This window comes from Phyllobates terribilis, unplaced genomic scaffold (genome assembly GCF_046119375.1).
Source record: "Phyllobates terribilis strain yellow unplaced genomic scaffold, ASM4611937v1 Scaffold_2__4_contigs__length_985480577, whole genome shotgun sequence".
In the NCBI taxonomy this organism is placed as follows: Eukaryota; Metazoa; Chordata; class Amphibia; order Anura; family Dendrobatidae; genus Phyllobates; species Phyllobates terribilis.
This window is the reverse complement of record NW_027362762.1, coordinates 390962693-390986383: the sequence shown is the minus strand read 5'-3', so window position 1 is coordinate 390986383 and position 23691 is coordinate 390962693. Positions and strand designations below refer to the sequence as shown.

Here is a 23691-nt window from a genome sequence, read left to right as displayed (position 1 = left end):
AGCGTTCTGGTGTTAATTCCCACAGTCGAAAGCAAGTTCCTGGCCAAGTGGCAAGGCCCGTATGAGGTGGTGGAGAAACTCAGCGAAGTTAATTACAAAGTCCACAAGCCAGGCCGAAGAAAGCCACCCCAGGTATATCACACGAACTTGTTCATGTTCAGCCACTCCCGAAGCCAAAGTGGATGATGTCACTATAGCAGAGACTCTATCGCCGGCCCAGAAGCAACAGTGTCAAGAACTGTTGCAGCGGAACCGTGACCTGCTGTCGGAGTTGCCGGGGCATACGCAGGTGGTGGAGCATGACGTGCTGACAGAGCCGCATATAAGGGTGAACCTTAAGCCATGTAGGATTACTGAAGCACGCTGGAAGGTGATCTCAACCGAGGTGAAGAGAATGTTAGACCTCAGCGTCATCGAGGAGTCAAAGAGCGGATGGTCGAGTCCCATCATTCTCGTGCCAGAGCCCGACAGGGAGTGGAGATTTTGCAACAACTACCGCAGGCTGAATGAAGTATTCAAGTGTGACATACCCGATGCCCCACATCGATTAACTTATTGAGAGGCTTGGACCTGCGAGGTAGCCTTGACCTGACGAAGGGCTACTGGCAAATTCCCATGTCCCAGAGGGCCAAGGAGAAGACAGCTTTCTCGACACCTGATGGGTGTTTTCAATACACTAGAATGCCTTTCAGACTGCAGGGGGCCCCAGCCACCAGGGCCGGCTCCAGGTTTTTCTGGGCCCCGGGCGAAAGTCTCAGTGGGCCCCTTTAACACATACCACGATTCATGATGCAGAGATACAGCGGAGGAATATATATATATATATATATATATATATATAGTACAATGCAAAGATTTCACTTCTTACATTACATGAGTGATATCTATTGTAAATTCCACAATAGCTCAGAAACCGGTGAATCGCTCCACACAGAATACTGGCCCCCATATAAGGCTCCATACGGAATACTGGCCCCCATATAACGCTTCATACAGGATACTGGCCCCCATATAACGCTCCACACAGAATACTGGCCCCCATATAACGCTCCATACAGGATACTGGCCCCCATATAACGCTCCACATAGAATACTGGCCCCCATATAAGGCTCCATACGGAATACTGGCCCCCATATAACGCTTCATACGGAATACTGGCCCCCATATAAGGCTCCATACGGAATACTGGCCTCCATATAAGGCTCCATATGGAATACTGGCCCCCATATAAGGCTCCATACGGAATACTGGCCCCCATATAACGCTCCATACAGGATACTGGTCCCCTTATAAAGCTCCATACAGGATACTGGCCCCCATATAACGCTCCATACAGGATACTGGTCCCCTTATAAAACTCCATACAGGATACTGGCCCCCATATAACGCTCCATACAGGATACCGGTCCCCTTAGAACGCTCCATACAGGATACCGGTCCCCTTATAACTCTCCATACAGGATACTGGCCCCCATATAATGCTGCATGCAGGCTGTTACCCCCCACATAATGCCCCATACAGGCTGTCCCCCCCTTATAATACTCCATGCAGGCTGTTACCCCCCACATAATGCCCCATACAGGCCCCCCCCCTTTTAATGCTCCATGCAGGCTGTTACCCCCCACATAATGCCCCATACAGGCCCCCCCCTTTTAATGCTCCATGCAGGCTGTTACTCCCCACATAATGCCCCATACAGGCCCCCCCCTTTTAATGCTCCATGCAGGCTGTTACCCCCCACATAATGCCCCATACAGGCTGCCCCCCCTTATAATGCTCCATGCAGGCTGTTCCCCCCCACATAATGCACTATGCAGGCTGCCCCCCCTTTATAATGCCCCATGCAGGATGTCGTCCCCCCCTTTATAATGCCCCATGCAGGATGCCCCCCCTTCTCTTTATAATGCCCCATGCAGGCTGTTCCCCCCCCTCCTCTATATAATGCCCCATGCAGGATGTCCCCCCCTTTATAATGCCCCATGCAGGATGCCCCCCCCCTTCTCTTTATAATGCCCCATGCAGGATGCCCCCCCCTTCTCTTTATAATGCCCCATGCAGGCTGTCCCCCCCCCTCTATATAATGCCCCATGCAGGATGTCCGACCCCCCTCTATATAATGCCCCATGCAGGCTGTCCCCCCCCCTCTATATAATGCCCCATGCAGGCTGCCCCCCCCCCTCTATATAATGCCCCATGCAGGATGTCCCCCCCCCTCTATATAATGCCCCATGCAGGATGTCCCCCCCCCCTCTTTATAATACCCCATGCCTCCATACATTAAAAAAAAAAAATCAAATACTCACCTCCCTTCTCCTCACCTGCTGCCTGCTGCCCGCTGCCTGCTGCCCGCTGCCCGCCGCTCGCTGCTCGGCTCCGAACTCCAGCGTTGTCGGCGTCTTCCCGCTCAGCGCTCCCTGTGACGGCTCAGGGGAGGGCGCGGTGAAAAGACGTCACCGCACCCTCTGACCTGAGACGTCACAGGGAGCGCAGAGCAGGAAGACAGCGGATCTGCGGAGGCACGGGGAGAGGTAAGTATCGGGCTGCCGGGGCCCTGAGCAAGCGGCGGAGAAGGGCGGACGCTGACACCGCTCTCCTCCGCCCATAGCCCAGCGGGGTGCGCGACCGCCAGTGGGCCCCTCTGCCTGCTCAGGGCCCCGGCATTTGACCGGGTGCGCCGGGTGCTGACGCCGGCCCTGCCAGCCACCTTCCAGAGGGCCATGGATCAGATCCTAGCTCCACATAAGAAGTATGCCGCAGCCTACCTTAATGAAATTGTGGTCTTTAGCCCAGACTGGGGTAGTCATCTACCAAAGATACAGGCGATTCTGGATGCTCTGAGAAAGGCGGGGTTTACCATAAATCAAAAAAAATGTGCCATTGGGAAGGAAGAGGCAAAGTACTTAGGCTATATTGTCAGGAGAGACAAAATCAAGCCCCAGTAAACAAGGTCGAGGCAATCCAGAAGTGGCCACAACCGCTCTCCAAGAAGCAGGTGAGGGCGTGTCTTGGAATTGTGGGATATTACAGGTGGTTTATCCCAAATTTCGCCATAATGGCCACACAACTGACGGATCTTCTTAAAGGCACCAAGTCAACGATGGCAAAATGGACAACTGAAATGGAGATGGCATTCCAAAAGCTGAAGCTGGCACTATGTAAGCAACTGGTCCTGGTCGCACCGGACTTTAGTAAAGTTGCTAAACCCAGAAGGTTTTCTCCAGCATGTTAGGTGCTGAAGAGGTTAATCAGCCATGTTTGGGTTGGGTTTTTTGTGAGTAGGTGTGAGATGGGCGGGACAGCTGCTCACCATATCTGCACCTCAAGGGTGTGGCTGGAGAAGTTAAATCTCCAGCTACTGAGTTTTTTTTCCTGTTGTGTGTTTGGAGACCAGGAAGTGTCCTGTGTGGAACTTCAGTAGGAGCTGAAGTGTGTTCCAACCTGAGAGGGCGAATCCCACATGCATATGGTGTGTGCTATCTTTTATCTTTTGTTTTGCCAGAAAGGCATGTTTATGTTGTTTTCTGGTTTATGAAAATAATAAACCAGCCACGGACTTTGATCCCAAGTATTCCTGTATCTACTACCTCTGAGAGCAGCTGAGTGAGTCAACCTACCACAATATACATATATATATATTAGGGGTTACCTCACTCCGGTAGGCATTAGGTCTCAGGCTTGTCTCTCTCTCAGCTACAGCTCACATTTTGGTTTGTCACTCACCAGTAGCAAATTAAACTGTGCTCAACTACCAGCAGACTGACACTCCCTCAGGAGACTAAGACTCCAAGAAGCTACTTCCTGGTCCTTGGCAAAACCCTACAGGTGCATCTAAACAAGACACTGCAGAGCTGGGATTTAACCCTGTTCTTACCACCAATGCTACAGTATCTATATATTTTTGTTGAATTAAATGGAAAACAAGAAGCCGAAAAGACACTGTGGTCTGTATCCTGTATTCTGGTACTGTAGGACCAAATCTTTATTCATTATAATAGGAGCTGTAAAGCATGACTCTTATATTGAATGCCAAAGTCTAAGAGAAGGAAAGCATGCTCTGTATGATTGGACGTTATACATGACTTACTGTACATGCCAGACAACAAGTGGCCCATACTGCAATATCTCTGGACAGTTGCAAGATCTATTATAAACTGAGAAAGTAATGCAGTCAAATTAGAATTTTCACATGGCATAATAATAAATTTGGAAAATTGTGGGAGAAAATGGTAAATGATTGAGTAAGCAAAAGTTAACTTTTTTTGTTGGATATCAACTGATAAAAAGGGGAATGCTGGAAAAGGAAAGTCACTATCTGAGATTATTGAAAGCAATCAGCATTAAATAGTAAGTTTATTAGACCTTGGGCTATGCCATAGATCAGGAGGTATAAATATAAATGCCTCAGCAAAACCGCACTAAGCACTTTACATTGAGGAGGCTTTCATTAGATCTATTTATGCCTACCTGGTTATCAGCCATATATTGGCTTGTGAGGGTGGATCAAGGTGTATACACTTTATTTAACAATTGGAACAAAGGTTTACAAAAGCATTATGCACTTTATTTGGTTTACATTGATACTTTTTTTATTAAAATCAAGATTGCATATTTGATTTGAAATATACCTCTGCCGTATTGCACCTTAGCCTATATAGTACTGTGATATTGCCCATAGCCTTTAGCTACAATATTTTTGGACTGGCTCACATGTGGTTTGTTGATACGGATTCTCCCTGCTATTTTATGTTTAATAATTGTTTTTGATAAATTGTTTGAATAAAATTAATGATTTAAGACATTTTTAGCATATATCTCTTCGTTAACTCTTGGATTACTTATATCTTGGGTTGTGTTGTTATATTTAGTCTGAAGTGGTACGCATCGATTTTGATATTTGGACATGTGCTAATTATTATTGGAGGCATGTCAACAAGGAGCGATGGATTGCATCTTTGCTAACAGCATAATAACACTGTAATGATTTTAAATTGAACATTATTTTTTCTGTAATTTATACTGGTCTTTTATTTTCTGCTTTATGAATATATAATCTAGCTTCTGATGGTATTATTGTAATGTGGTAGTTTACCTTAATTTCCTATTTCAATGGATGCGACTTAGGCCCCGTGTTCTGATGTGCTGCAGGGAGGAGAAATCGCCTGCTGTGGATTCTGCCAGGGCCTTGAAGAACTGCATTAATGAGGCACTTTGCTAATATGAGAGCACATCAGGCTTATAATCAGAGAACTGAGACATACAAAGAGACAGATACATTCATTAATTTCATGAACTGCCATCTCTAATCTTCATCCAAGCAATTCCCATAAGAGTCGAGCCCTAGAACTGATTAGGGAAAGAAGTACAATGCTTACAAAAAAGCGTAGATGAACCGAAAAATGTACTTTACAAATTGTTTAATGTGTTAATAGTTTATCCTTCTACATTCCATGGGATAAGAGTTTAGAATTAACATGACAAGTCATAGTGCCCCTTATACACTGGATCATGGGATGGATTTATATATTCTCACAGCATTAGTGACAAGAGGGGCTCTATGTTGCGTTCAAACCACAGTTATATGGCTATGGCATGGAGTCCGTATTTATATCAGGATGTATGGCAGTGGGTACTGGCTATCTCTAATCTCTACGCAACTGAAATCTTATTTTCCTGCTCTGGCTCCCATCTTCCATTGCAGACCATGTCCCATTCTGCTCTGGTTGCCAAGGCAATCTTCCCCCAAAGTGGGCTTCAAAGGGGAATCCACATGCCATGCTTTGCCTAACACATTTCTTCCTGGCTCTTGTTTATGTGCATTGCTTTTGTCTTATTATTTTTCCCGATTTACTCTTTAGATTGTCTGCCTCGTATTTCTTATCCTGGTTCTCAATGTTAACTACAATACTGACTGTACTGAATGACAGCACTTCTTTGTCCTCTGGCTTGCCATATTCTGATGGCTTGTTGATGACTATTGACTGCATTTCTGACTATGCTATTACTACATTAACACTATTGCTGCCCATTCATGAAGATTTGGTTCAGGCTAGACTCGATTGCAGAGTCTATTAGACCTAATGGCATTCAACCTAGCTCCTGGAGAATTCCTAGACTGCAGTCTCCAGAGGAAACATAGATGGGTGGCAGGCTTACATAAAGCATTTAAATATCCAGAATAAGTGAAAGGTCTAGACAGGAGTGTAGTCAGGAATAGCCAGTAGTCAGGGTCAGGAGTAGAACCAGGGCTGTGGAGTCGGTGTTCATTTTGGTGGAGTCGGAGTCAGTATAAAATGGATCGACTCCGACTTCTAAAATATATAATAAATTGAGTACAGTAGTTCAATGCAGGTTGTGCTGTAAATTTTTTCATAAGAATTAGGGAAAGTTATGAAATGTCCTATAAATGTCTGTTCTGTTCCTGATCTAAGGATCTCAGCTTTTAGTTGAGATGAATCTGTGCTACACTTTATGTACATGCTCAGTAGTGAGGCAGTGCTGTGGAGTTGGAGTCGGAAGTCAGGGAAATTGAGGAGTCAGAGGTTTGGCTTACCAACTCCACAGCCTTGAGCAGAACTACAGTTTCCATACGTGGTATTTAAAAGACAGAAAAGGAGAGGAATAAGGACTTGGAAACAGATCTACAAGTACCAGGCATGGTATTTGAAGGACAAGACAAGAGAGTAGTCAGGCGTCTGGCCAAGGTTAAGAGCCAAGAATGCATAATACAAAAAGGAGTAATCATGAGGGTTGTCAGATGGTCCAGAATCAAAATGATAAAGTGAAGACTACGTACAATACAGGAAATAAACCAAATAAATAGACTAAGTCAGACTGAGACAAAACTTAGACTGTCGTAACCACAACTAGGTTGGGGTAATAACACTAATAGTTAAAACTAAGGCTAGATTCAATTATAGCACACAATGCTTTTTATAGTCAGGTAGCCTCCAATGTTCCTGCCAGCTCTGTGGACAGGAAAAGACCACGCTTGATCAAGCTCACAGATTTGCCATTGCCAGGGAATAGAAAAACTAGAACATCAAGTTTAAGACCAACAGACTGTTTAAAACTAGTCTTGACCAGCTACATTCCTCTCATGCAGAAAGGCAAATCACATTTGCACAAAAAAACCCTATACATATACAGCTACACAAACATCTTTTCATAACTATCAGGTGCAGGCCTACAACCTTGCACTTCAAACAAACTTTCATCCATACCATCAATCATGTCATCAAGAGGTTAAAAGGGATTGTCCACCTATTGACACAATTTTTTTTACGTAAATATAGCATTTCTGTCCATACAATGTCTGCTAGTGGAAGAGCATGTGACCAGTCCTGTCCATTAGTCTCCTCTAATTGTAAAACTGTTCACATGGGAAAGCTGCTTTTCTATTGGATGAGGCTGATGGTCTTATCACATGCTCTTTCACTTCATGCTCCTTAACTAGCAGCCATTGTATGGACAGAAGTGCTGGTCCGTTTGTGAGGAAAGCTGCACTAACAAGAGAAAGTGGCCGACCTCTTTACCTGACAATCCGTCAGTGAGCTCATTCTGACAGGAGAGTTTATTTTCCTGAGATCCTGTTGGCTGATTTATGGCCACAGACTACATTAAAGTTGAATGTGTAGGGAAACAAAAATCCTGTAAAAACCAAATGGTGCAAAATTTGGAATGAAATCCAAATGCAAAAATGATTTTTACCCCAAATACATGGCAATATATTTTCTGGTCCTGGAAAACATGACTGTCGGAACACACCCTAAGAATCCTATTAGCTAGCACCTATAGTAATGAGGTTCATTAGGTAGCCAAAACATGGGAAAGCTGTATACATTGAAAAAATACATTGCAAGAATCTATCACTAACTACATGAACCTTTAAGGCCACGGCCCCACTATCAGTGTTTGGTCAGTATTTTTTTCTCAGGAGTGGGAGCCAAAACCAGGAGTGGGTGATAAATGTAGAATTGGTGACTTGTTTTTATTATACCTTTTCTCTGATTGTTCCTCACCTGGTTTTGGCTCCCACTCCTGAGAAAAAATACTGACCGAATACTGACCCAATACTGATAGTGGGGCCGGGGCTTAATAGTGTAAAAAAGTTGTATTTTGAACTATGCAAACATTTTTTTACTTTTTCCCCTCTCGACCCCTCCAAAAAAGTGCCAAGAAAAGGGTGTGCGGTTTACCATAAGGGTAATAACTAATCACCATTTGACATATTCACTATTAACTACTATTTACTATTAGCAATACAATATCACATAGTAAGAAGGAAGTCAGAGTATGCTGCAGCATGAAACGAGCTGGTGATGCTGGGGGGAGAGCACTCACTGAGCAGAAGCCTGAGCAGCACTAATGACAGCTATGACAACAGCTGTTATCATAATTAGCAACAGATTTTACACATTGACATGCTCAGGATTTGCTCAGTAAAACAAATACACAGATGTGCCTCATTATCATAGGAGAATGATGTTCTGTATAGCAAGAGTATATTCATACTTTTAGAACCATTACTAATCTTAAAGAGTGCCTATCACCTGGTCAAAAGTGGCTAGTTTTTGCTTTTATTTTATTTCTGCTACTAACCGGAGTATTCTGTTTATTTTTAATCAGCCATACATTTTAAGAGATCTGGATCTTTTCATTTAGTCCTCTTTAAATAACCGATTAATTTTGCATATTGTATAGTGCAGCATGATAACCATTTCAGCGGTGATAGCTTTGGTGCATACTGTCGTACTGTATTAACTGTATGGACATAGTTATAAGTTATAATAGGAACTATTATTTCAACAAATTAATAGTATCAGCAAATACAAGAAACTTCGCAATCAATCTGAAAAATGCATCTTTATCCACTCAATCCATCTTGAAAGTGAAGACAGACTTTCAAGGATGGTGCATAAAGAGGGAAGAGCTGGTCGAGGGAAATAAAGATGGAGAGACATACAGAAAGGCAGTGCTGCTTCTATTAGTTATGTCATCCCAGTGCTGGATTCACAGCTACACTGCCCAGTACTGCTATATAATGTCCTTTATGCTGTTTTTTAGCTTCTGAGGGTGTGCTTCTGAAAGACATGGCAGCAGAATCTCCTTATCTCCCTGGGTAGTGCATGTGGAGACATGTTAATTGCTGCCCAATTCTTCAGCTAAAGCATAAAATTAAGGAGCATGCTGAGGGAATTTTCATTTACACACAGATGCCAGATTATTCTGAAAAGTCACATGAAACAATAAGTATGAAACAACAGGTATGCCTTAAAGGGAATCTTTTAGGTCTCCTAAACTACCTTTAGTACTTTCTATATCTTCAATCCTGCATCCCAGTAAATGAGTTGTTAGACAGAAAAATAATTTTCTTTTAATGCATAAATCATTGGAAAATAACAAACGGAGGCTTACTCATCTTCCGGGGCCTTCAGGGAACCAGTGTAGGCCGCTCCACAGGTCTGTGCTGACACCGGAAGCGGTATCTGCTAAATTTGTAATTCACAGCACAAATAAACAAATATATACAGGTGCATCTCACTAAATTAGAATATCATCAAAAAGCTAATTTATTTCAGTTCTTCAATACAACAAGTGAAACTAATATATTATATTGAGTCATTACAACAGAGTGATCTATTTCAAGTGTTTATTTCTGTTAATGTTGATGATTATGGCTTACAGCCAATGAAAACACAAAAGTCATTCTCTCAGCAAATCAAAATAATTAACAAAAAACACCTGCAAAGGCTTCCTAAGCATTTAAAAAGGTCCCTTAGTCTGTTTCAGTAGGCTCCGCAATCATGGGGAAGACTGCTGACTTGACAGATGTCCAGAAGGCAGTCATTGACACACTCCACAAGGTCCCATAGTTCCAATTTTCATTTGGAAATCAAGGTCCCAGAGTCTGGAGGAAGAGTGGAGAGGCACACAATCCAAGCTGCTTGAGGTCTAATGTGAAGTTTCCACAATCAGTGATGGTTTGTGGAGCCATGTCATCTGCTGGTGTAGGTCCACTGTGTTTTATCAAGACCAAAGTCAGCACAGCCATCTACCAGGAAATTTTAGAGCACTTCATGCTTCCCTCTGCCAACAAGCTTTTTGGAGATGGAAATTTCATTCTCCAGCAGGACTTGGCACCTGTCCACACTGCCAAAGGTACCAATACCTGGTTTAAAAACAACAGTATCACTGTGCTTGATTGGCCAGCAAACTCGCCTGACCTTAACCCTATAGAGAATCTATGGGGTATTGTCAAAAGGTAGATGAGAGACACCAGACCCAACAATGCAGACGAGCTGAAGGCTGCTATCAAAGTAACCTGGGCTTCCATAACACCTCAGCAGTGCCACAGACTGATCGCCTCCATGCCATGCCGCATTAATGCAGTAATTGATGCAAATGGAGCCCCAACCAAGTATTGAGGGCATTTACTGAACATACATTTCAGTAGGCCAACATTTCAGATTTTAAAAACATTTTTCAAGCTGTCATTAAGTATTCTAATTTACTGAGATAATGACCTTTGTGTTTTCATTGGCTGTAAGCCATAATCATCAACATTAACAAAAATAAACACTTGAAATAGATCACGGTTTGTAATGACTCTATATAATATGAGTTTCACGTTTTGTATTGAAGAACTGAAATAAATTAACTTTTTGATGATATTCTAATTTAGTGAGATGCACCTGTATATGTGTGTGTATATATATATATATATATATATATATATATATATATATATATATATACACACATACATACATACATATACAGTACAGACCAAAAGTTTGGACACACCTTCTCATTTAAAGATTTTTCTGTATTTTCATGACTATGAAAATTGTACATTCACACTGAAGGCATCAAAACTATGAATTAACACATGTGGAATTATATACTTAACAAAAAAGTGTGAAACAACTAAAAAATATGTCTTATATTCTAGGTTCTTCAAAGTAGCCACCTTTTGCTTTGATGACTGCTTTGCACACTCTTGGCATTCTTTTGATGAGCTTCAAGAGGTAGTCACCAGAAATGGTCTTCCAACAATCTTGAAGGAGTTCCCAGAGATGCTTAGCACTTGTTGGCCCTTTTGCCTTCACTCTGCGGTCCAGCTCACCCCAAACCATCTCGATTGGGTTCAGGTCTGGTGACTGTGGAGGCCAGGTCATCTGGCGTAGCACCCCATCACTCTCCCCCTTGGTCAAATAGCCCTTACACAGCCTGGAGGTGTGTTTGGGGTCATTGTCCTGTTGAAAAATAAATGATGGTCCAACTAAACGCAAACCGGATGGAATAGCATGCCGCTGCAAGATGCTGTTGTAGCCATGCTGGTTCAGTATGCCTTCAATTTTGAATAAGTCCCCAACAGTGTCACCAGCAAAGCACCCCCACACCATCACACCTCCTCCTCCATGCTTCACGGTGGGAACCAGGCATGTAGAGTCCATCCGTTCACCTTTTCTGCATCGCAAAAGACACGGTGATTGGAACCAAAGATCTCAAATTTGGACTCATCAGACCAAAGATTTCCACTGGTCTAATGTCCATTCCTTGTGTTCTTTATCCCAAACAAGTATCTTCCGCTTGTTGCCTGTCCTTAGCAGTGGTTTCCTAGCAGCTATTTTAATATGAAGGCCTGCTGCACAAAGTCTCCTCTTAACAGTTGTTGTAGAGATGTGTCTGCTGCTAGAACTTTGTGTGGCATTGACCTGGTCTCTAATCTGAGCTGCTGTTAACCTGCGATTTCTGAGGCTGGTGGATAAACTTATCCTCAGAAGCAGAGGTGACTCTTGGTCTTTCTTTCCTGGGGCGGTCCTCATGTGAGCCAGTTTTTTTGTAGCACTTGATGGTTTTTGAAACTGCACTTGGGGACACTTTCAAAGTTTTCCCAATTTTTCGCACTGACTGACCTTCATTTCTTAAAGTAATGATGGCCACTTGTTTTTCTTTACTTAGCTGCTTTTTTCTTGCCATAATACAAATTCTAACAGTCTATTCAGTACGACTATCAGCTGTGTATCCACCAGACTTCTACACAACACAACTGATGGTCCCAACCCCATTTATAAGGCAAGAAATCCCACTTATTAAACCTGACAGGGCACACCTGTGAAGTGAAAACCATTTCCGGTGACTACCTCTTGAAGCTCATCAAGAGAATGCCAAGAGTGTGCAAAGCAGTCATCAAAGCAAAAGGTGGCTACTTTGAAGAACCTAGACTATAAGACATATTTTCAGTTGTTTCACACTTTTTTGTTAAGTATATAATTCCACATGTGTTAATTCATAGTTTTGATGCCTTCAGTGTGAATGTACAATTTTCAAAGTCATGAAAATACAGAAAAATCTTTAAATGAGAAGGTGTGTCCAAACTTTTGGTCTGCACTGTATAAATCAAAATAAAAGTTATTATTTTCTGTCCACCTACTTTTGGACCACCCTGTATATATGTAAAACTACTGTTGGACAACTGCTTTAATATTCCTGTTAGACCAGATAATAGTTGTTAATACCACTAAAAATAAACTTTTCCCTGAACATGCGCAGAGAAGCTTGCTATACTCTCCCCAGATTCACTGGCACCTTGTACATGCACAATGGGGAATGTAGTCTTACACATTGGAAAGAATTCAAACACTTCTGAAATTACTTGCTAAGACGATGTATATTTTTCGTGACGATGAAGGAGGAGAGGGGGTAAAAAAGGAGGCCTGGATTATGTGAATAGTGCTTACTGCTCTTGGTGAAGAAACACCCCCTTGGACTACATACTAAGGACAACAACTGAAAGTTGATTTCTGTGAAGTTAATAACTATTGTCTGATATTACATGGGACTTTTTAGGATGTAGGATTAAATATTAAAATGGTACTGGGGGGGTGGTGTTGTGAGGCATGGTGACCCTGACAGATTCCGTTTATGATTTTATTCTCCTATTTCAATTTTATTGGAGGTAGAAGCTGGATGGGCTATTTTCCAATCTGTACCTTTCCTTCCATTAGCAAAACAAATACTTAGTTTTTCTTTTCTAGTATGCTAATTTTTCAAGTTCATGCATGTTATGGGTTATAGAAAGCATTACACTTTAGCTCTGAATGTTCTCCAATGTGCTTCATTTCATGAAAACAAAAACTTTGATATCTTGAAAACCTATTTTTTTACTAATCATAACAGATCCTAACCCATAAATTATAATTGTACAAGGTTTGCTATTCTGACAGTCTTTTCTTAATACATACGGTAATTATAATAGTGCTGCCATAAAGGTACATGAGCTCTCTAGTCTACTGTAGGTCCATATGCCTTTCATATCATATTATGGTACATGAAGATTTATTTAGTTGGGTTAAGTTCTAACTGAAATAAAAAATGAAAAAAAAAGTCTTAAAATGTAACATGTGAACAGAGACGATGCATGGTTTGTAGTGCTCTCTTGAATAGATTCATAAAGAACACATTATGCTGCCTTAGCACAAGCAGAGAGTTATAAGTACCACTATAATAGCTACTTAAATGTCATTTCACTACAATATAAATTATATTATATGTGCTGTAACATCAAGAACACTTTCCATAAACGTCCCTCTTGTGCATTAGATAAAGTGCTGGGTGGCTGGTGTGCTGCTAATTTAATCTTTGCATGTCTTTTGTAAGAGATGTGTTCATATCCTCAATATAAGTATACTATATCATCTATCTGAAAGTAACGACTGTGGTGATGTTTCGTGCATCAATCTGCAGATTACTAATAATACAGTCTCACAGCATGGAGTAAAGAAAAAATGACAGCCAACAGAAGGCCACTGACAGCATATTGATTCAAACAGCTGTATGATGGGGGTGCAAATGATGGGATTCCCATATTTCTGATACTGTTGACCTATTCTAAGTATGTATGCCATCAATATCTAAGTATTGAACATCCCCTTTAATGTAACTTTTCTTTTACAACTAAAATGTGCACAGATCGGAAATTAAAGTGGATACAATTGTGATGTTATGCTATGTTGTGATGTTATGTGAATAGTTATGAGTCTGCTGAGTTCATGATAGGAGCTCTTCTTTCTTTGTGGTGACTGACAGGTAATGCAAGTATACACAATGGGAAATCTCTTTCATATTTAAAGTAAGAGCTTTGATACTGATGAGCTATCATTAGGATGGGCCGTCAATAATCATTGGTGGTGCTCCAACTACTGGCATTTCTATCAATCAGCTGATTAAAGTTCATCCTTGTATTGTTCACCAGTCACAGCTTTGTACTTCGGGTAGTGGCTGAGCCTGGTATTGAGACTCGGGAACATTACCTTGTACAGCCACTAAAAATCAAACAGAACTCTGCTTATAAACAAAGGAGGGATGTGCTGTTTGCTATGACTCTAAACCCCTTTTTTGTTAAACCGAACTTCTTCAAATTTGATATTGAAGACTAGCTGATGAATATTAACGTACTGCGAAGACCCATTAAATTTCATTAATAATAATCCAAAGTGTCAAATGCATAAAAATAATAAATATACAGAAAATAAAAACAGACATTTATTATTTATTAATCATCATGTTAAAGAGACTCAATCAGCAAATTCATGCTGCTCTAAACATGGGCAGAGACTGGTTTCATCACTTCAGCCATGTGTATTTCACTTTGAAACACTGTAGGGCTTCAGAGAAAACATACCTTATAAAATGGCAGCCAGGGATGATGCAAACAAGATGACTAGTTTAAGAGACAGGTCCCGGGCACCTTCTTCCTGCGTCGCTCCCGTAGATTGACAGGTCTCTTCCTATTGTGTGTATGTATAGCAAGTGACCTGTTAGACTGGGCAAGCAGGTCTGGCAGTAGACACCAGGACCTGTCATCACTGGCTGCATTTCAATGTGGCACATACAAGGCTGCAATAACGGAGTCAGTCTCCGATTCATGCTGCCTGTGCTTTGTGCAGGGTGAATCAGCTGGTAGGTTACCGTTAAAGGTATATTCCCATTTCCAAGATCCTATCCAATATGTAGTAGGTGTAATAATAATAATAATATTAGCAAATACCTCCTATTAGAAGGCTAGTTATGTCACTTACCCTATGTGCAGGCATTGCAGTAGCTTAGGTATTCATGGTTGCGAAAACTGATATAGTGACAGTTACAGTGGCTTGCGAAAGTATTGACAACCCCCCCCACCTTGGCTTTTTACCTATTTTGTTAAATTACAACCTGTGTTTAAATATTTTTGTATTCCGATTTGTGTGTGACGCATCAGCACTAAATAATCTAAGTTGGTGAAGTGGAGTGAGAAAAATATACAGTAGGTATAAATGAAATTTATGGGATCAAATAACTAAAAATTGGCTTGTGCATATGTATTCACCCCTTTTGCGATGAAGCCCCTAAAATTTTCTGGTGCAATAAATTACCTTCATAAGTCACATGCTTAGTGAAAGGAAGTCCACCTGTGTGCAATCTAAGTGTTACATGGTCTGTCAGTATATACACACCTTTTCTGAAAGGCCACAGAGGCTGCAATACCATTAGACAAGAGGCACCACTAACCAAACAACACCATGAAGACCAACGAGATCTCCAAACAAGTCAGGGACAAGGTTGTTGAGAAGTACAAGTCAGGGTTGGGTTATAAAAAAATATCCCAATCTCTGATGATCCCCCGTAGCATCATCAAATCCATTATCATCAAATGGAAAGAACATGGTACCACAACAAACCGGCCAAAAGAGGGCCACCCACCAAAATTCTCAGCCTGGGCAAGGAGGGCATAAATCAGAGAGGCAGCACAGAGACCAAAGGTAACCCTGAAGGAGCTGCAGAGTTCTCCAGCAGAGACTGGAGTATCTGTTTATACGACCACAATAAGCCGTGTCCTCCATAGAGGTGGACTTTATGGAAAAGTGGCCAGAAAATAGTCTATACTTACACACAAAAATTGTAAGGCTCGTTTTGAGTTTGGCAAATACATGTGGGAAACTTCCCAAATGTATGGAGGAAGGTGCTGTGGTCAGATGGACCAAATTTGAACTTTATGGCCACCAAGGTAAATGCTATGTCTGGGGCCAAACCACCACAGCTCATCACCCCAAGAACACCGTCCCCACAGTGAAACATAGTGGTGGCAGCATCATGCTGTGTGGATGTTTTTCAGCAGCAGGGACAAGGAAAATGGTCCTAGTTGAGGGGAAGATGTATGGCGCAAAATACAGGGGCATTCTTAACAAAAACTTGTTTCAGTCTGTCAGTGTTTTGAGACTGGGACATAGGTTCACCTTCGAACAAGACAATGACCCAAAGCATACTGCTAAAGCAACACTCGACTGGTTTAACGGGAAACATGTAAATGTTTTGGAGTGGCCTAGTCAAAGCCCAGACCTTAATCCAATTGAGAATCTGCGGTCAGACTTGAAGATTGTTGTTCACCAGAGGAAACCATCTAACTTGAATGAGCTGGAGTAGTTTTGCCTTGATGAATGGGAAAAAAATCTCAGTGGCAAGATGTGGAAAGCCCATAGAGACTTATCCAAAGTCACTTGCATCAGTAATTGCCACAAAAGGAGGCTCTACAAAGTACTGACTTTAGGGAGGTGAATAGTTATGCACACTGAAGTGTTCAGTTATTTTGTCCTATTTGTTGTTTGCTTCACAAAAAGAAGAAAAGCAAATGTCCACAGTTGTAGGCGTTTTCTTTACATGAACTGATGCAAACCCTCAAATGAAACAGTGAAATTCCAGGTTGTGAGGTAGCAAAACACAAAAAATGCCAACGGGGGTGAATGCTTTCACAAGCCACTGTAGTTGTTAGTGGTCATAACTATATATACCTAATCTACTGCAACACCCTGAACATGGGGTAAGTGACATATGAATCAGAAAAACTATACTACATTTCTGATTGGAGTTATTTGCTAATATTATTATTATTACACTTAATACATATTGGGATAGGATCTTGAAGATGGGGATTAGCAGCAGCATGTGGCTAGAGATGAATCAGTTCTTTATCCTTAGTTCAGAATTTGACTCCTGCTAATTGATGAAGTAATTAAACTACTTGCCATAGTGGACTAAATGAAAGAATGGACCAGCTCTAATTTAATTTAAAGCATTAAGTGACATGAAAATGTAATGCATTATACAAAAGACAAGATGGCTATATTTCCTTCAGACTGGCTGGTGCCAGCTTTAATTTGAAAGTTATCCATTTTCATAGTAAGGTAACCAAGAGTGACGGAGTATTAAATCTCAGAAGTCTTGCTTTCTTGTAGATAAATTGGTTCTACTCATACAAGCTTCCAATATCTCCGTTAAGTTATGAGTGTGTCAAATAAAGTGACTAAGTAAAGTGCTATTTTGATGTAATGTAATGGTCTCCATAAATTTGCATAATTTGTGTTAATTACTCATGTAATTAATAGGTGGCTTTGTTAATACGTGGTATGTTGTAACAATGAAAGGCAGCAGTCCCTTAAAGAGAATATGTCTGTAGGATCAACCCTCCTAAGCAATCTATATGGACATGCAGGTCATGGAAAGTTGAATAAAATGATACCTTGATATCTGCGATCTGATGTTTTATTCCAGAGTAATCTACAATTTTCTTAATACGAAAATTAGATGTAGAGATCTATTGGTCAGACACAGATCTATTGGCCAGACACAGATCTCCCTGAGAATCTGCCTCGAGGGCTTATATTAAATGAAAGAGGGCATTACCATTTAATTTCACTAATTAACCACTGCGCCACCGTGTTACCCCTATATATAATATATTAACAATATAACTATAATATATTATAATATAATATAAATAATTTTTTCCTTGTGAATGGTGAAATGGTATATATGGTATATATACACATGCACACTTATGTGGCAGTAATTTATTGTGCAAAGGCTTATGTACAAAATCATAATTTGATTCATTTTTTCCAGATTTTATATGGATATATGAAAAATTGTGGCATGCTCTGTCATACATGGTACTCCAATGGAAGACTGAAATACTGTAACTCAAAGAATTGTGGAGTAAAACAATAGCGTTCAGAAATGAACTCACAGCCAGCCGGATGGGTACAGCAGGAGAAGCACACAGCGGGTTCCATTCCTGTCAAACCAGGAGAGGAAACTGGACAGACAAACATTAAAAATATGTTGCCCGTCCTGACAAATCAGTTTTTTGGTTGCACCATTCTGATAGTAGGGATAGAATCCGGGATACACTATCCGAATCTAGTGATCCATCGTGCCTATTCATTCTACCATAAGGATAATGGACCAAAGTGATGAAGCGCCAAGATCTACACATCATTCCAATAAGATCAGTGTCTCCAGTTGCCTACACCGTCACCAAATTTTATTCTAATAGATAGTAGAGCACTTTTGGGTTATGGTGGGATATTTGAAGCATGAATATACAGCAACTCTGTAGCAAATGGATGATGCTATCATGTCAACTTGGACAAATATCTTTAAGTAATGTTATATTCACCATGCCAAACTTTGTTTTAAGAGTATCACCTATTCAAAAGATAGATAATAAAATACTGCTCATTGAGGGCCCCTGGGGCCATCACCAATCAGTAGAACAAACCCCCTGTTCTTCTTCATTGCACGATCACGTGAGGAAAAGCACCTGTAGCTGCCGGTGGGTACTGTGCATGTGTTTTAAGTGTTGAGTCCTTAGAGGGGCATCAACAAGCCCTGAATAGGGTATTTAGATACAGGACTAGAGCTGCAAATTGAACCTGAGCAAATGCAGTCAGTCGCACATACTTTGAATGTAACAGGTGGGCTTGGTTGTATTTAGAACTTCTATATCTGTGAATAGAGAGAGTGCCATCTTTCCTGTCACTGGCCAAAGCACTAGTCGGAAATGAAGGTTGGAGGAGGATTCAGGAGGTTTGTATGCATCCCCAATACCCAAATCTATTAGAAATTCAGGATGCCATTAATGTCTGTCATGGGACAAACCTTTAAATAAAATAAAACACATTTGTCACTCTTACTGCATACAGTCAAATCCCAAAGTGTCTGCACCCTTGAAATTATTCCAGAAAAAGAAGTATTTCTCCCAGCAAATTTTTGCAATTACATATAGTTGTTTACCCGCAATTTTGGAAAGGTGCCAACAATTTTGTCTGGGCCATTTTGGGAGTTTTGTGTGAAATTATGTCCAATTTGCCTTTTTTTCTCTGTTTTTTTTTTGTGTTGTTCCAATACACAAAGGAAATAAACATGTGTATAACAAAACATGTGTAATTGCAATTATTTTCTGGGAGAAATACTTCATTTTCTGGAACAATTTCAAGGTGCCAACAATTTCGGCCATGACTATATATATATCGGGTGCTGTCTATAAACCTTTTTTTCTCTTTCTCTCTCTATATATAAAATGTTATATGGAAAAGCACCACAATTTTTATTCACAGTGGGTGCCAGGCCTCCAAACAAAAGTCTGGTCAGTTCTGGAGTATAAACCATAATAAAATAAAAAGGCATCAATCCAAATTAAATGCAAAAAAGATAGACTTTATTAAGCCCAGAGGCAACATTTCGGTTCACAGAACCTTTCTCAAGGATTTCTCAAAAGTCCACCTTTTTTACATTTAATTTGTGCTGCGTTCTATTTTTATGGTTTAATTATATATATAATACAGCTCTATTCACACCTACATACTGGTTTCCATTTGCAATGGAAGCCAGGACACAGTGCTGGATCCTTTGCCATAGTGTTTGTCATTTGGATTGTTGTTTTTCCTGTAAAGTAAGAAGAACACAGCATTTTTCTAATGCACATTATTCCAATTTTGTACTAAACTGCTTAGATTGCCTTTTCTGGGTCTATTGAGATTTTATCACACATTCATGTTTGATGCAGTTTTTAAGCCAAAGCTAGAAGTGGATTCAAAAGGACTCTGCATTTACCATATCTTTTAAATTCACCAAAAATTACCACAAAAAATGCAAGTGTGATTCCAGTCTTGGACTTCCTTTAGGCCTCATTCAGACATCAGTGCTTTTTCTCGTAAGTAATAACACAGACAGATTTTCATCAGTGTTTCGTCAGTATGTCAGTTTTTACCATCAATGTTTCATTGGTGATTTTTTAATGTACCAAAATGAAAAATTGCAAAGCTTCATCCATTACAACATTCAAAGCGGACAGCACACAGACGGGAATGTGTGCTATCAGTAATTTTTCACAGACCCATAGATTGTATGAGTAATTTTGATCTGTGACTGCTCAAAAGCGGACATAGGACATATCTCTCTGATTTGTTTGCAGTCTCATAAAAAGTGACATGTAAATAGTTCAATAAATCGTAATGTGTATGTGTTCTAGGAATGAAAAATGTCAATAGAACATATACGTGAAAAATAGATATCAGCATAAGGGTTTTTTGCCAGGGTTTTCAGTTTATAAAAAAAAAAAACTAAATTTCATGCATTTCTATTCACACATCTATTAAAATGTCTTTTTCTTTTAAGAAATCATGTGCAAAAACTCCCGAAAAATTGCCATACATACAGCATGCTATGTTTTGAAGAAAATAAAAATGCACAGTTTGTTTGGCTCTTTATCTTTCGACATCCACCTAACATCTGGCTGAACATCTGACAAAACAAAAACCACCAAAAAATTACAGAAAAACCATTATAAAAATGTGGCATTTTTCTAAATAGGGAGTGTGTAGGCCCCCTAAAAGTGATCCTTTAACAACTGCATTAACCTGTCATAGTTTGCTTATTAAGTGCATAAATAAAGCATGAATATTGTGATAACACCTACCTCTTCCTCTTCAAGTTCTGGAAATGTTTCTGTTTTATTACATGGTACCTGGTCAGGGTCAGTTTTGTTGGAAAGACCTCTGAATAATGGAAAGAGCGTGTTAAGTTCACTTGATAATTTTAGCTTTGGTGACTCATTGGGTGTTTGATCTTGACCATCCATCGGCCGAACATATGCCGTTGGCTTTTGCTGGATTGGATTCAGTTTAGAGACAATGGACGTGGGAAAGTTCTGCAGGCAATGGGAGCCATTTCTATTTGTCTTGCTAGCCTTATTTTCATTGGGGAGTTCCACTTCTAGATTGCAAATTACTTGTGAATTTAGTATCTGTCTATTGAGAGGCTTGTCCAACATGCAAGATGAAATGCTCACATGATGGTCAGAAGAATTTCCAGATGATGATGGGCTTAGTAAGCAGCTTTTATTTTTTTCCATTTTATGTTTCTGCTGTCCATATGTAAAATCATTATTAGGAGAGCCAATGGTTCTTTGGTTAGCATTGCTTAATGTTTTTTGTCCCTCAGAGGAATTTTCAGCTTTCTGCCAGTCCATGGTGGCTCTTGTATTTACCTTTATGGGTAAAGTTTCAGGGGTGATGCCAATCTGTACAGTACGACAAATTGAGTAATGGCTTTCTGCCGTGTTCTGTTGGTAATGTTCCTCACTCTTCTCTTCTGGTATGGCAACTGCCTCGATTTTTGGAATGCCCACTAGATGACTTTGGTTGGATCTTTCCGTTAATAAGTCTTTCATTTCATCATAGTTTCCAAGTGTACATTGTATACGAGTTGAAAGCTCATCTCCCTTACTGGTCTAAAGAAGGGGAAGAAAAGACATCGTTAACAGAGATTTCTCAACACAAGCATTTTGTAAAAAAACATTTTGCATGTTAACCCCTTAAGGACTTAATCTTTTTGTCACTTAATGACCAAGACAGATTTTGAAAATCTGGTATATGTACTATATTTAATAATCACTCTGTAAAATCTGTAAAAATTTTATGTATCCAAGTAATTAAGACTTTTTTTTTTGTAAGAGTTCTATAGTATAGTAACAGTATAGTTCTATACTTATGCAGCAAGAGTACGTTACTATAATTTTTATTTTTTAATTAAAACCACAAAAATAAAGAACATTTTTGTATTTTTTTCTAAATATTTCAACCTTAATATGTCTCATATATGTTTCAATACTGTATATGTGATGAAATTTATATTTCCATATGTCTACTTTAATCTAAAAGCAACAAAGTTAAAAAATAAAATTCGAGCTGTGCCCATTTTATGCCTTTAGGGCTCCTGCAGATGTCCGTGTAAATCGATCACTGCAAGGACCGGAATGCACGGACTTAGCAGCACATCTCCCGACCAGAGTATGCCAGCTTAATGCATTTCTATGAGGCTGTCATGCTCGGGTCGGGAGACCCGCAGCCAGTCGGCGCATTGCAGTCAGAGATTGGACCAAGATCCACAGATGTCTGCATGAACCCTTGTTTCAGTTGCAATTTTATTTCAGTTTTTGTTACATTCCAGGAGCCATAGTATCTTTACTTATTTTTTTGTCGATGTAGCTATATGAGGGTGTTTTTTTTCAGGATGCGTTGCATTTGTCAGTGGCAGCATTTTAAAGTACACATAACTTATTACCTAGCTTTTATTAACTCTTAATGAGGAGAAAGAAGATAATAAAAAACCTGCAGTTCATATTTTCCGCTATTCATGTGCTGAACAAATAAGGTTAACTTTATTCTGCAGGTTAGCACGATTATGGTAATACCAAATTTATATAGTTTTATTCATGTTTTACTACTTTTCTACAATAAATAGACTATTTGAAAAAAAAAAATCATTTATTTTTGTGTCACCGTGTTCTGAGAGCCATACATTTTTTGCATGACATACTATATATGTAATTTTGTGATCACTTTATAATTCATTTTTTTGTGAGGCTAAATGAGCAAAATCCAGCAATTCTGGAATTATTTTTTATATTTTTTTCTTACAGCGTGCACGAGATGGGTTAAATATTTATATTTTTTATAGTAGGGTCAATACGATTACAGTGACATCCAACTTAAACAATTTTTTTTAATACCTTACTACTTTTGCAGAAGAAAAGTGGAATACACTATACCTGCCAGTACTTAACTGACAGCCAATCAGGCCCCACCCCTGGTGGAATCTGATTGGCTGTGTATGGTAGACCTGGAAGCCTTTATCAGTTCTCTGTATGCTATAGCAACTTATCGAAACCCAAAATCTCACTGCGGGTGTTCCGATGGGTTAATAAAGGGATCGCTTTCCCTCTAACTCCTCATGTGCCGCTGTCACTCCTGACAGCGGCATATGTGGGGTTAAACTGCTATGATTGGCAAGAATGCTAGTCCTAACAGTTACAGCAGGAGCCTGACTGTGTGTAAGTCGAGCTCCTACAGCTGATCACATTGGTGGTACAGAAGCTGTACAGTGCGATCAGCATGACGGACCTATCAGTCATAGAGCACTAAGTGACGTGCTCATGACGGATATATTGGTCATTCAGTGTTAAGGGGTTAAATGTAAAAAAACCTAAATTAATAAATCAGAAGTTAGAGCTATATCCATTTTTTCATTATACAAGGGCTGGAATTACTGTATGCAGTACAAAAGCAACCAAGATAAATAGTCCTCCCAATGTCTGAGCTACATACTGGAAATACACTAAAGAAATAAAGACAGTTCATGTACTTTTTGCCTAGGCTCCTTTTTTCAGAATAGCAATCTTTGTTCAAATGCTCCTAGTAAGATGATAATGGGGTGGTCCGGGACATTTATGGAATTTAACAGTGAATCTAACATAAAGAATCCTAACTGTGTAATGGATGCACTATTAGGATTCTGCTGTTTCCACATT

At 40.1% G+C, this 23691-nt stretch overlaps 1 protein-coding gene across 5 annotated transcripts in view; it reads right to left on the bottom strand.

The window, feature by feature from the left end:
• The window catches only part of AFF3 (ALF transcription elongation factor 3), a 563963-nt gene that overhangs the window by 339266 nt on the left and 201006 nt on the right, over nt 1-23691 (bottom strand). For all 5 annotated transcript variants that reach the window (XM_073664860.1, XM_073664861.1, XM_073664864.1 and 2 more), the window contains one exon: nt 20800-21612. In XM_073664860.1, coding sequence (XP_073520961.1) covers nt 20800-21612 — 813 coding nt within the window. The remainder of the gene's footprint in view (nt 1-20799; nt 21613-23691) is intronic.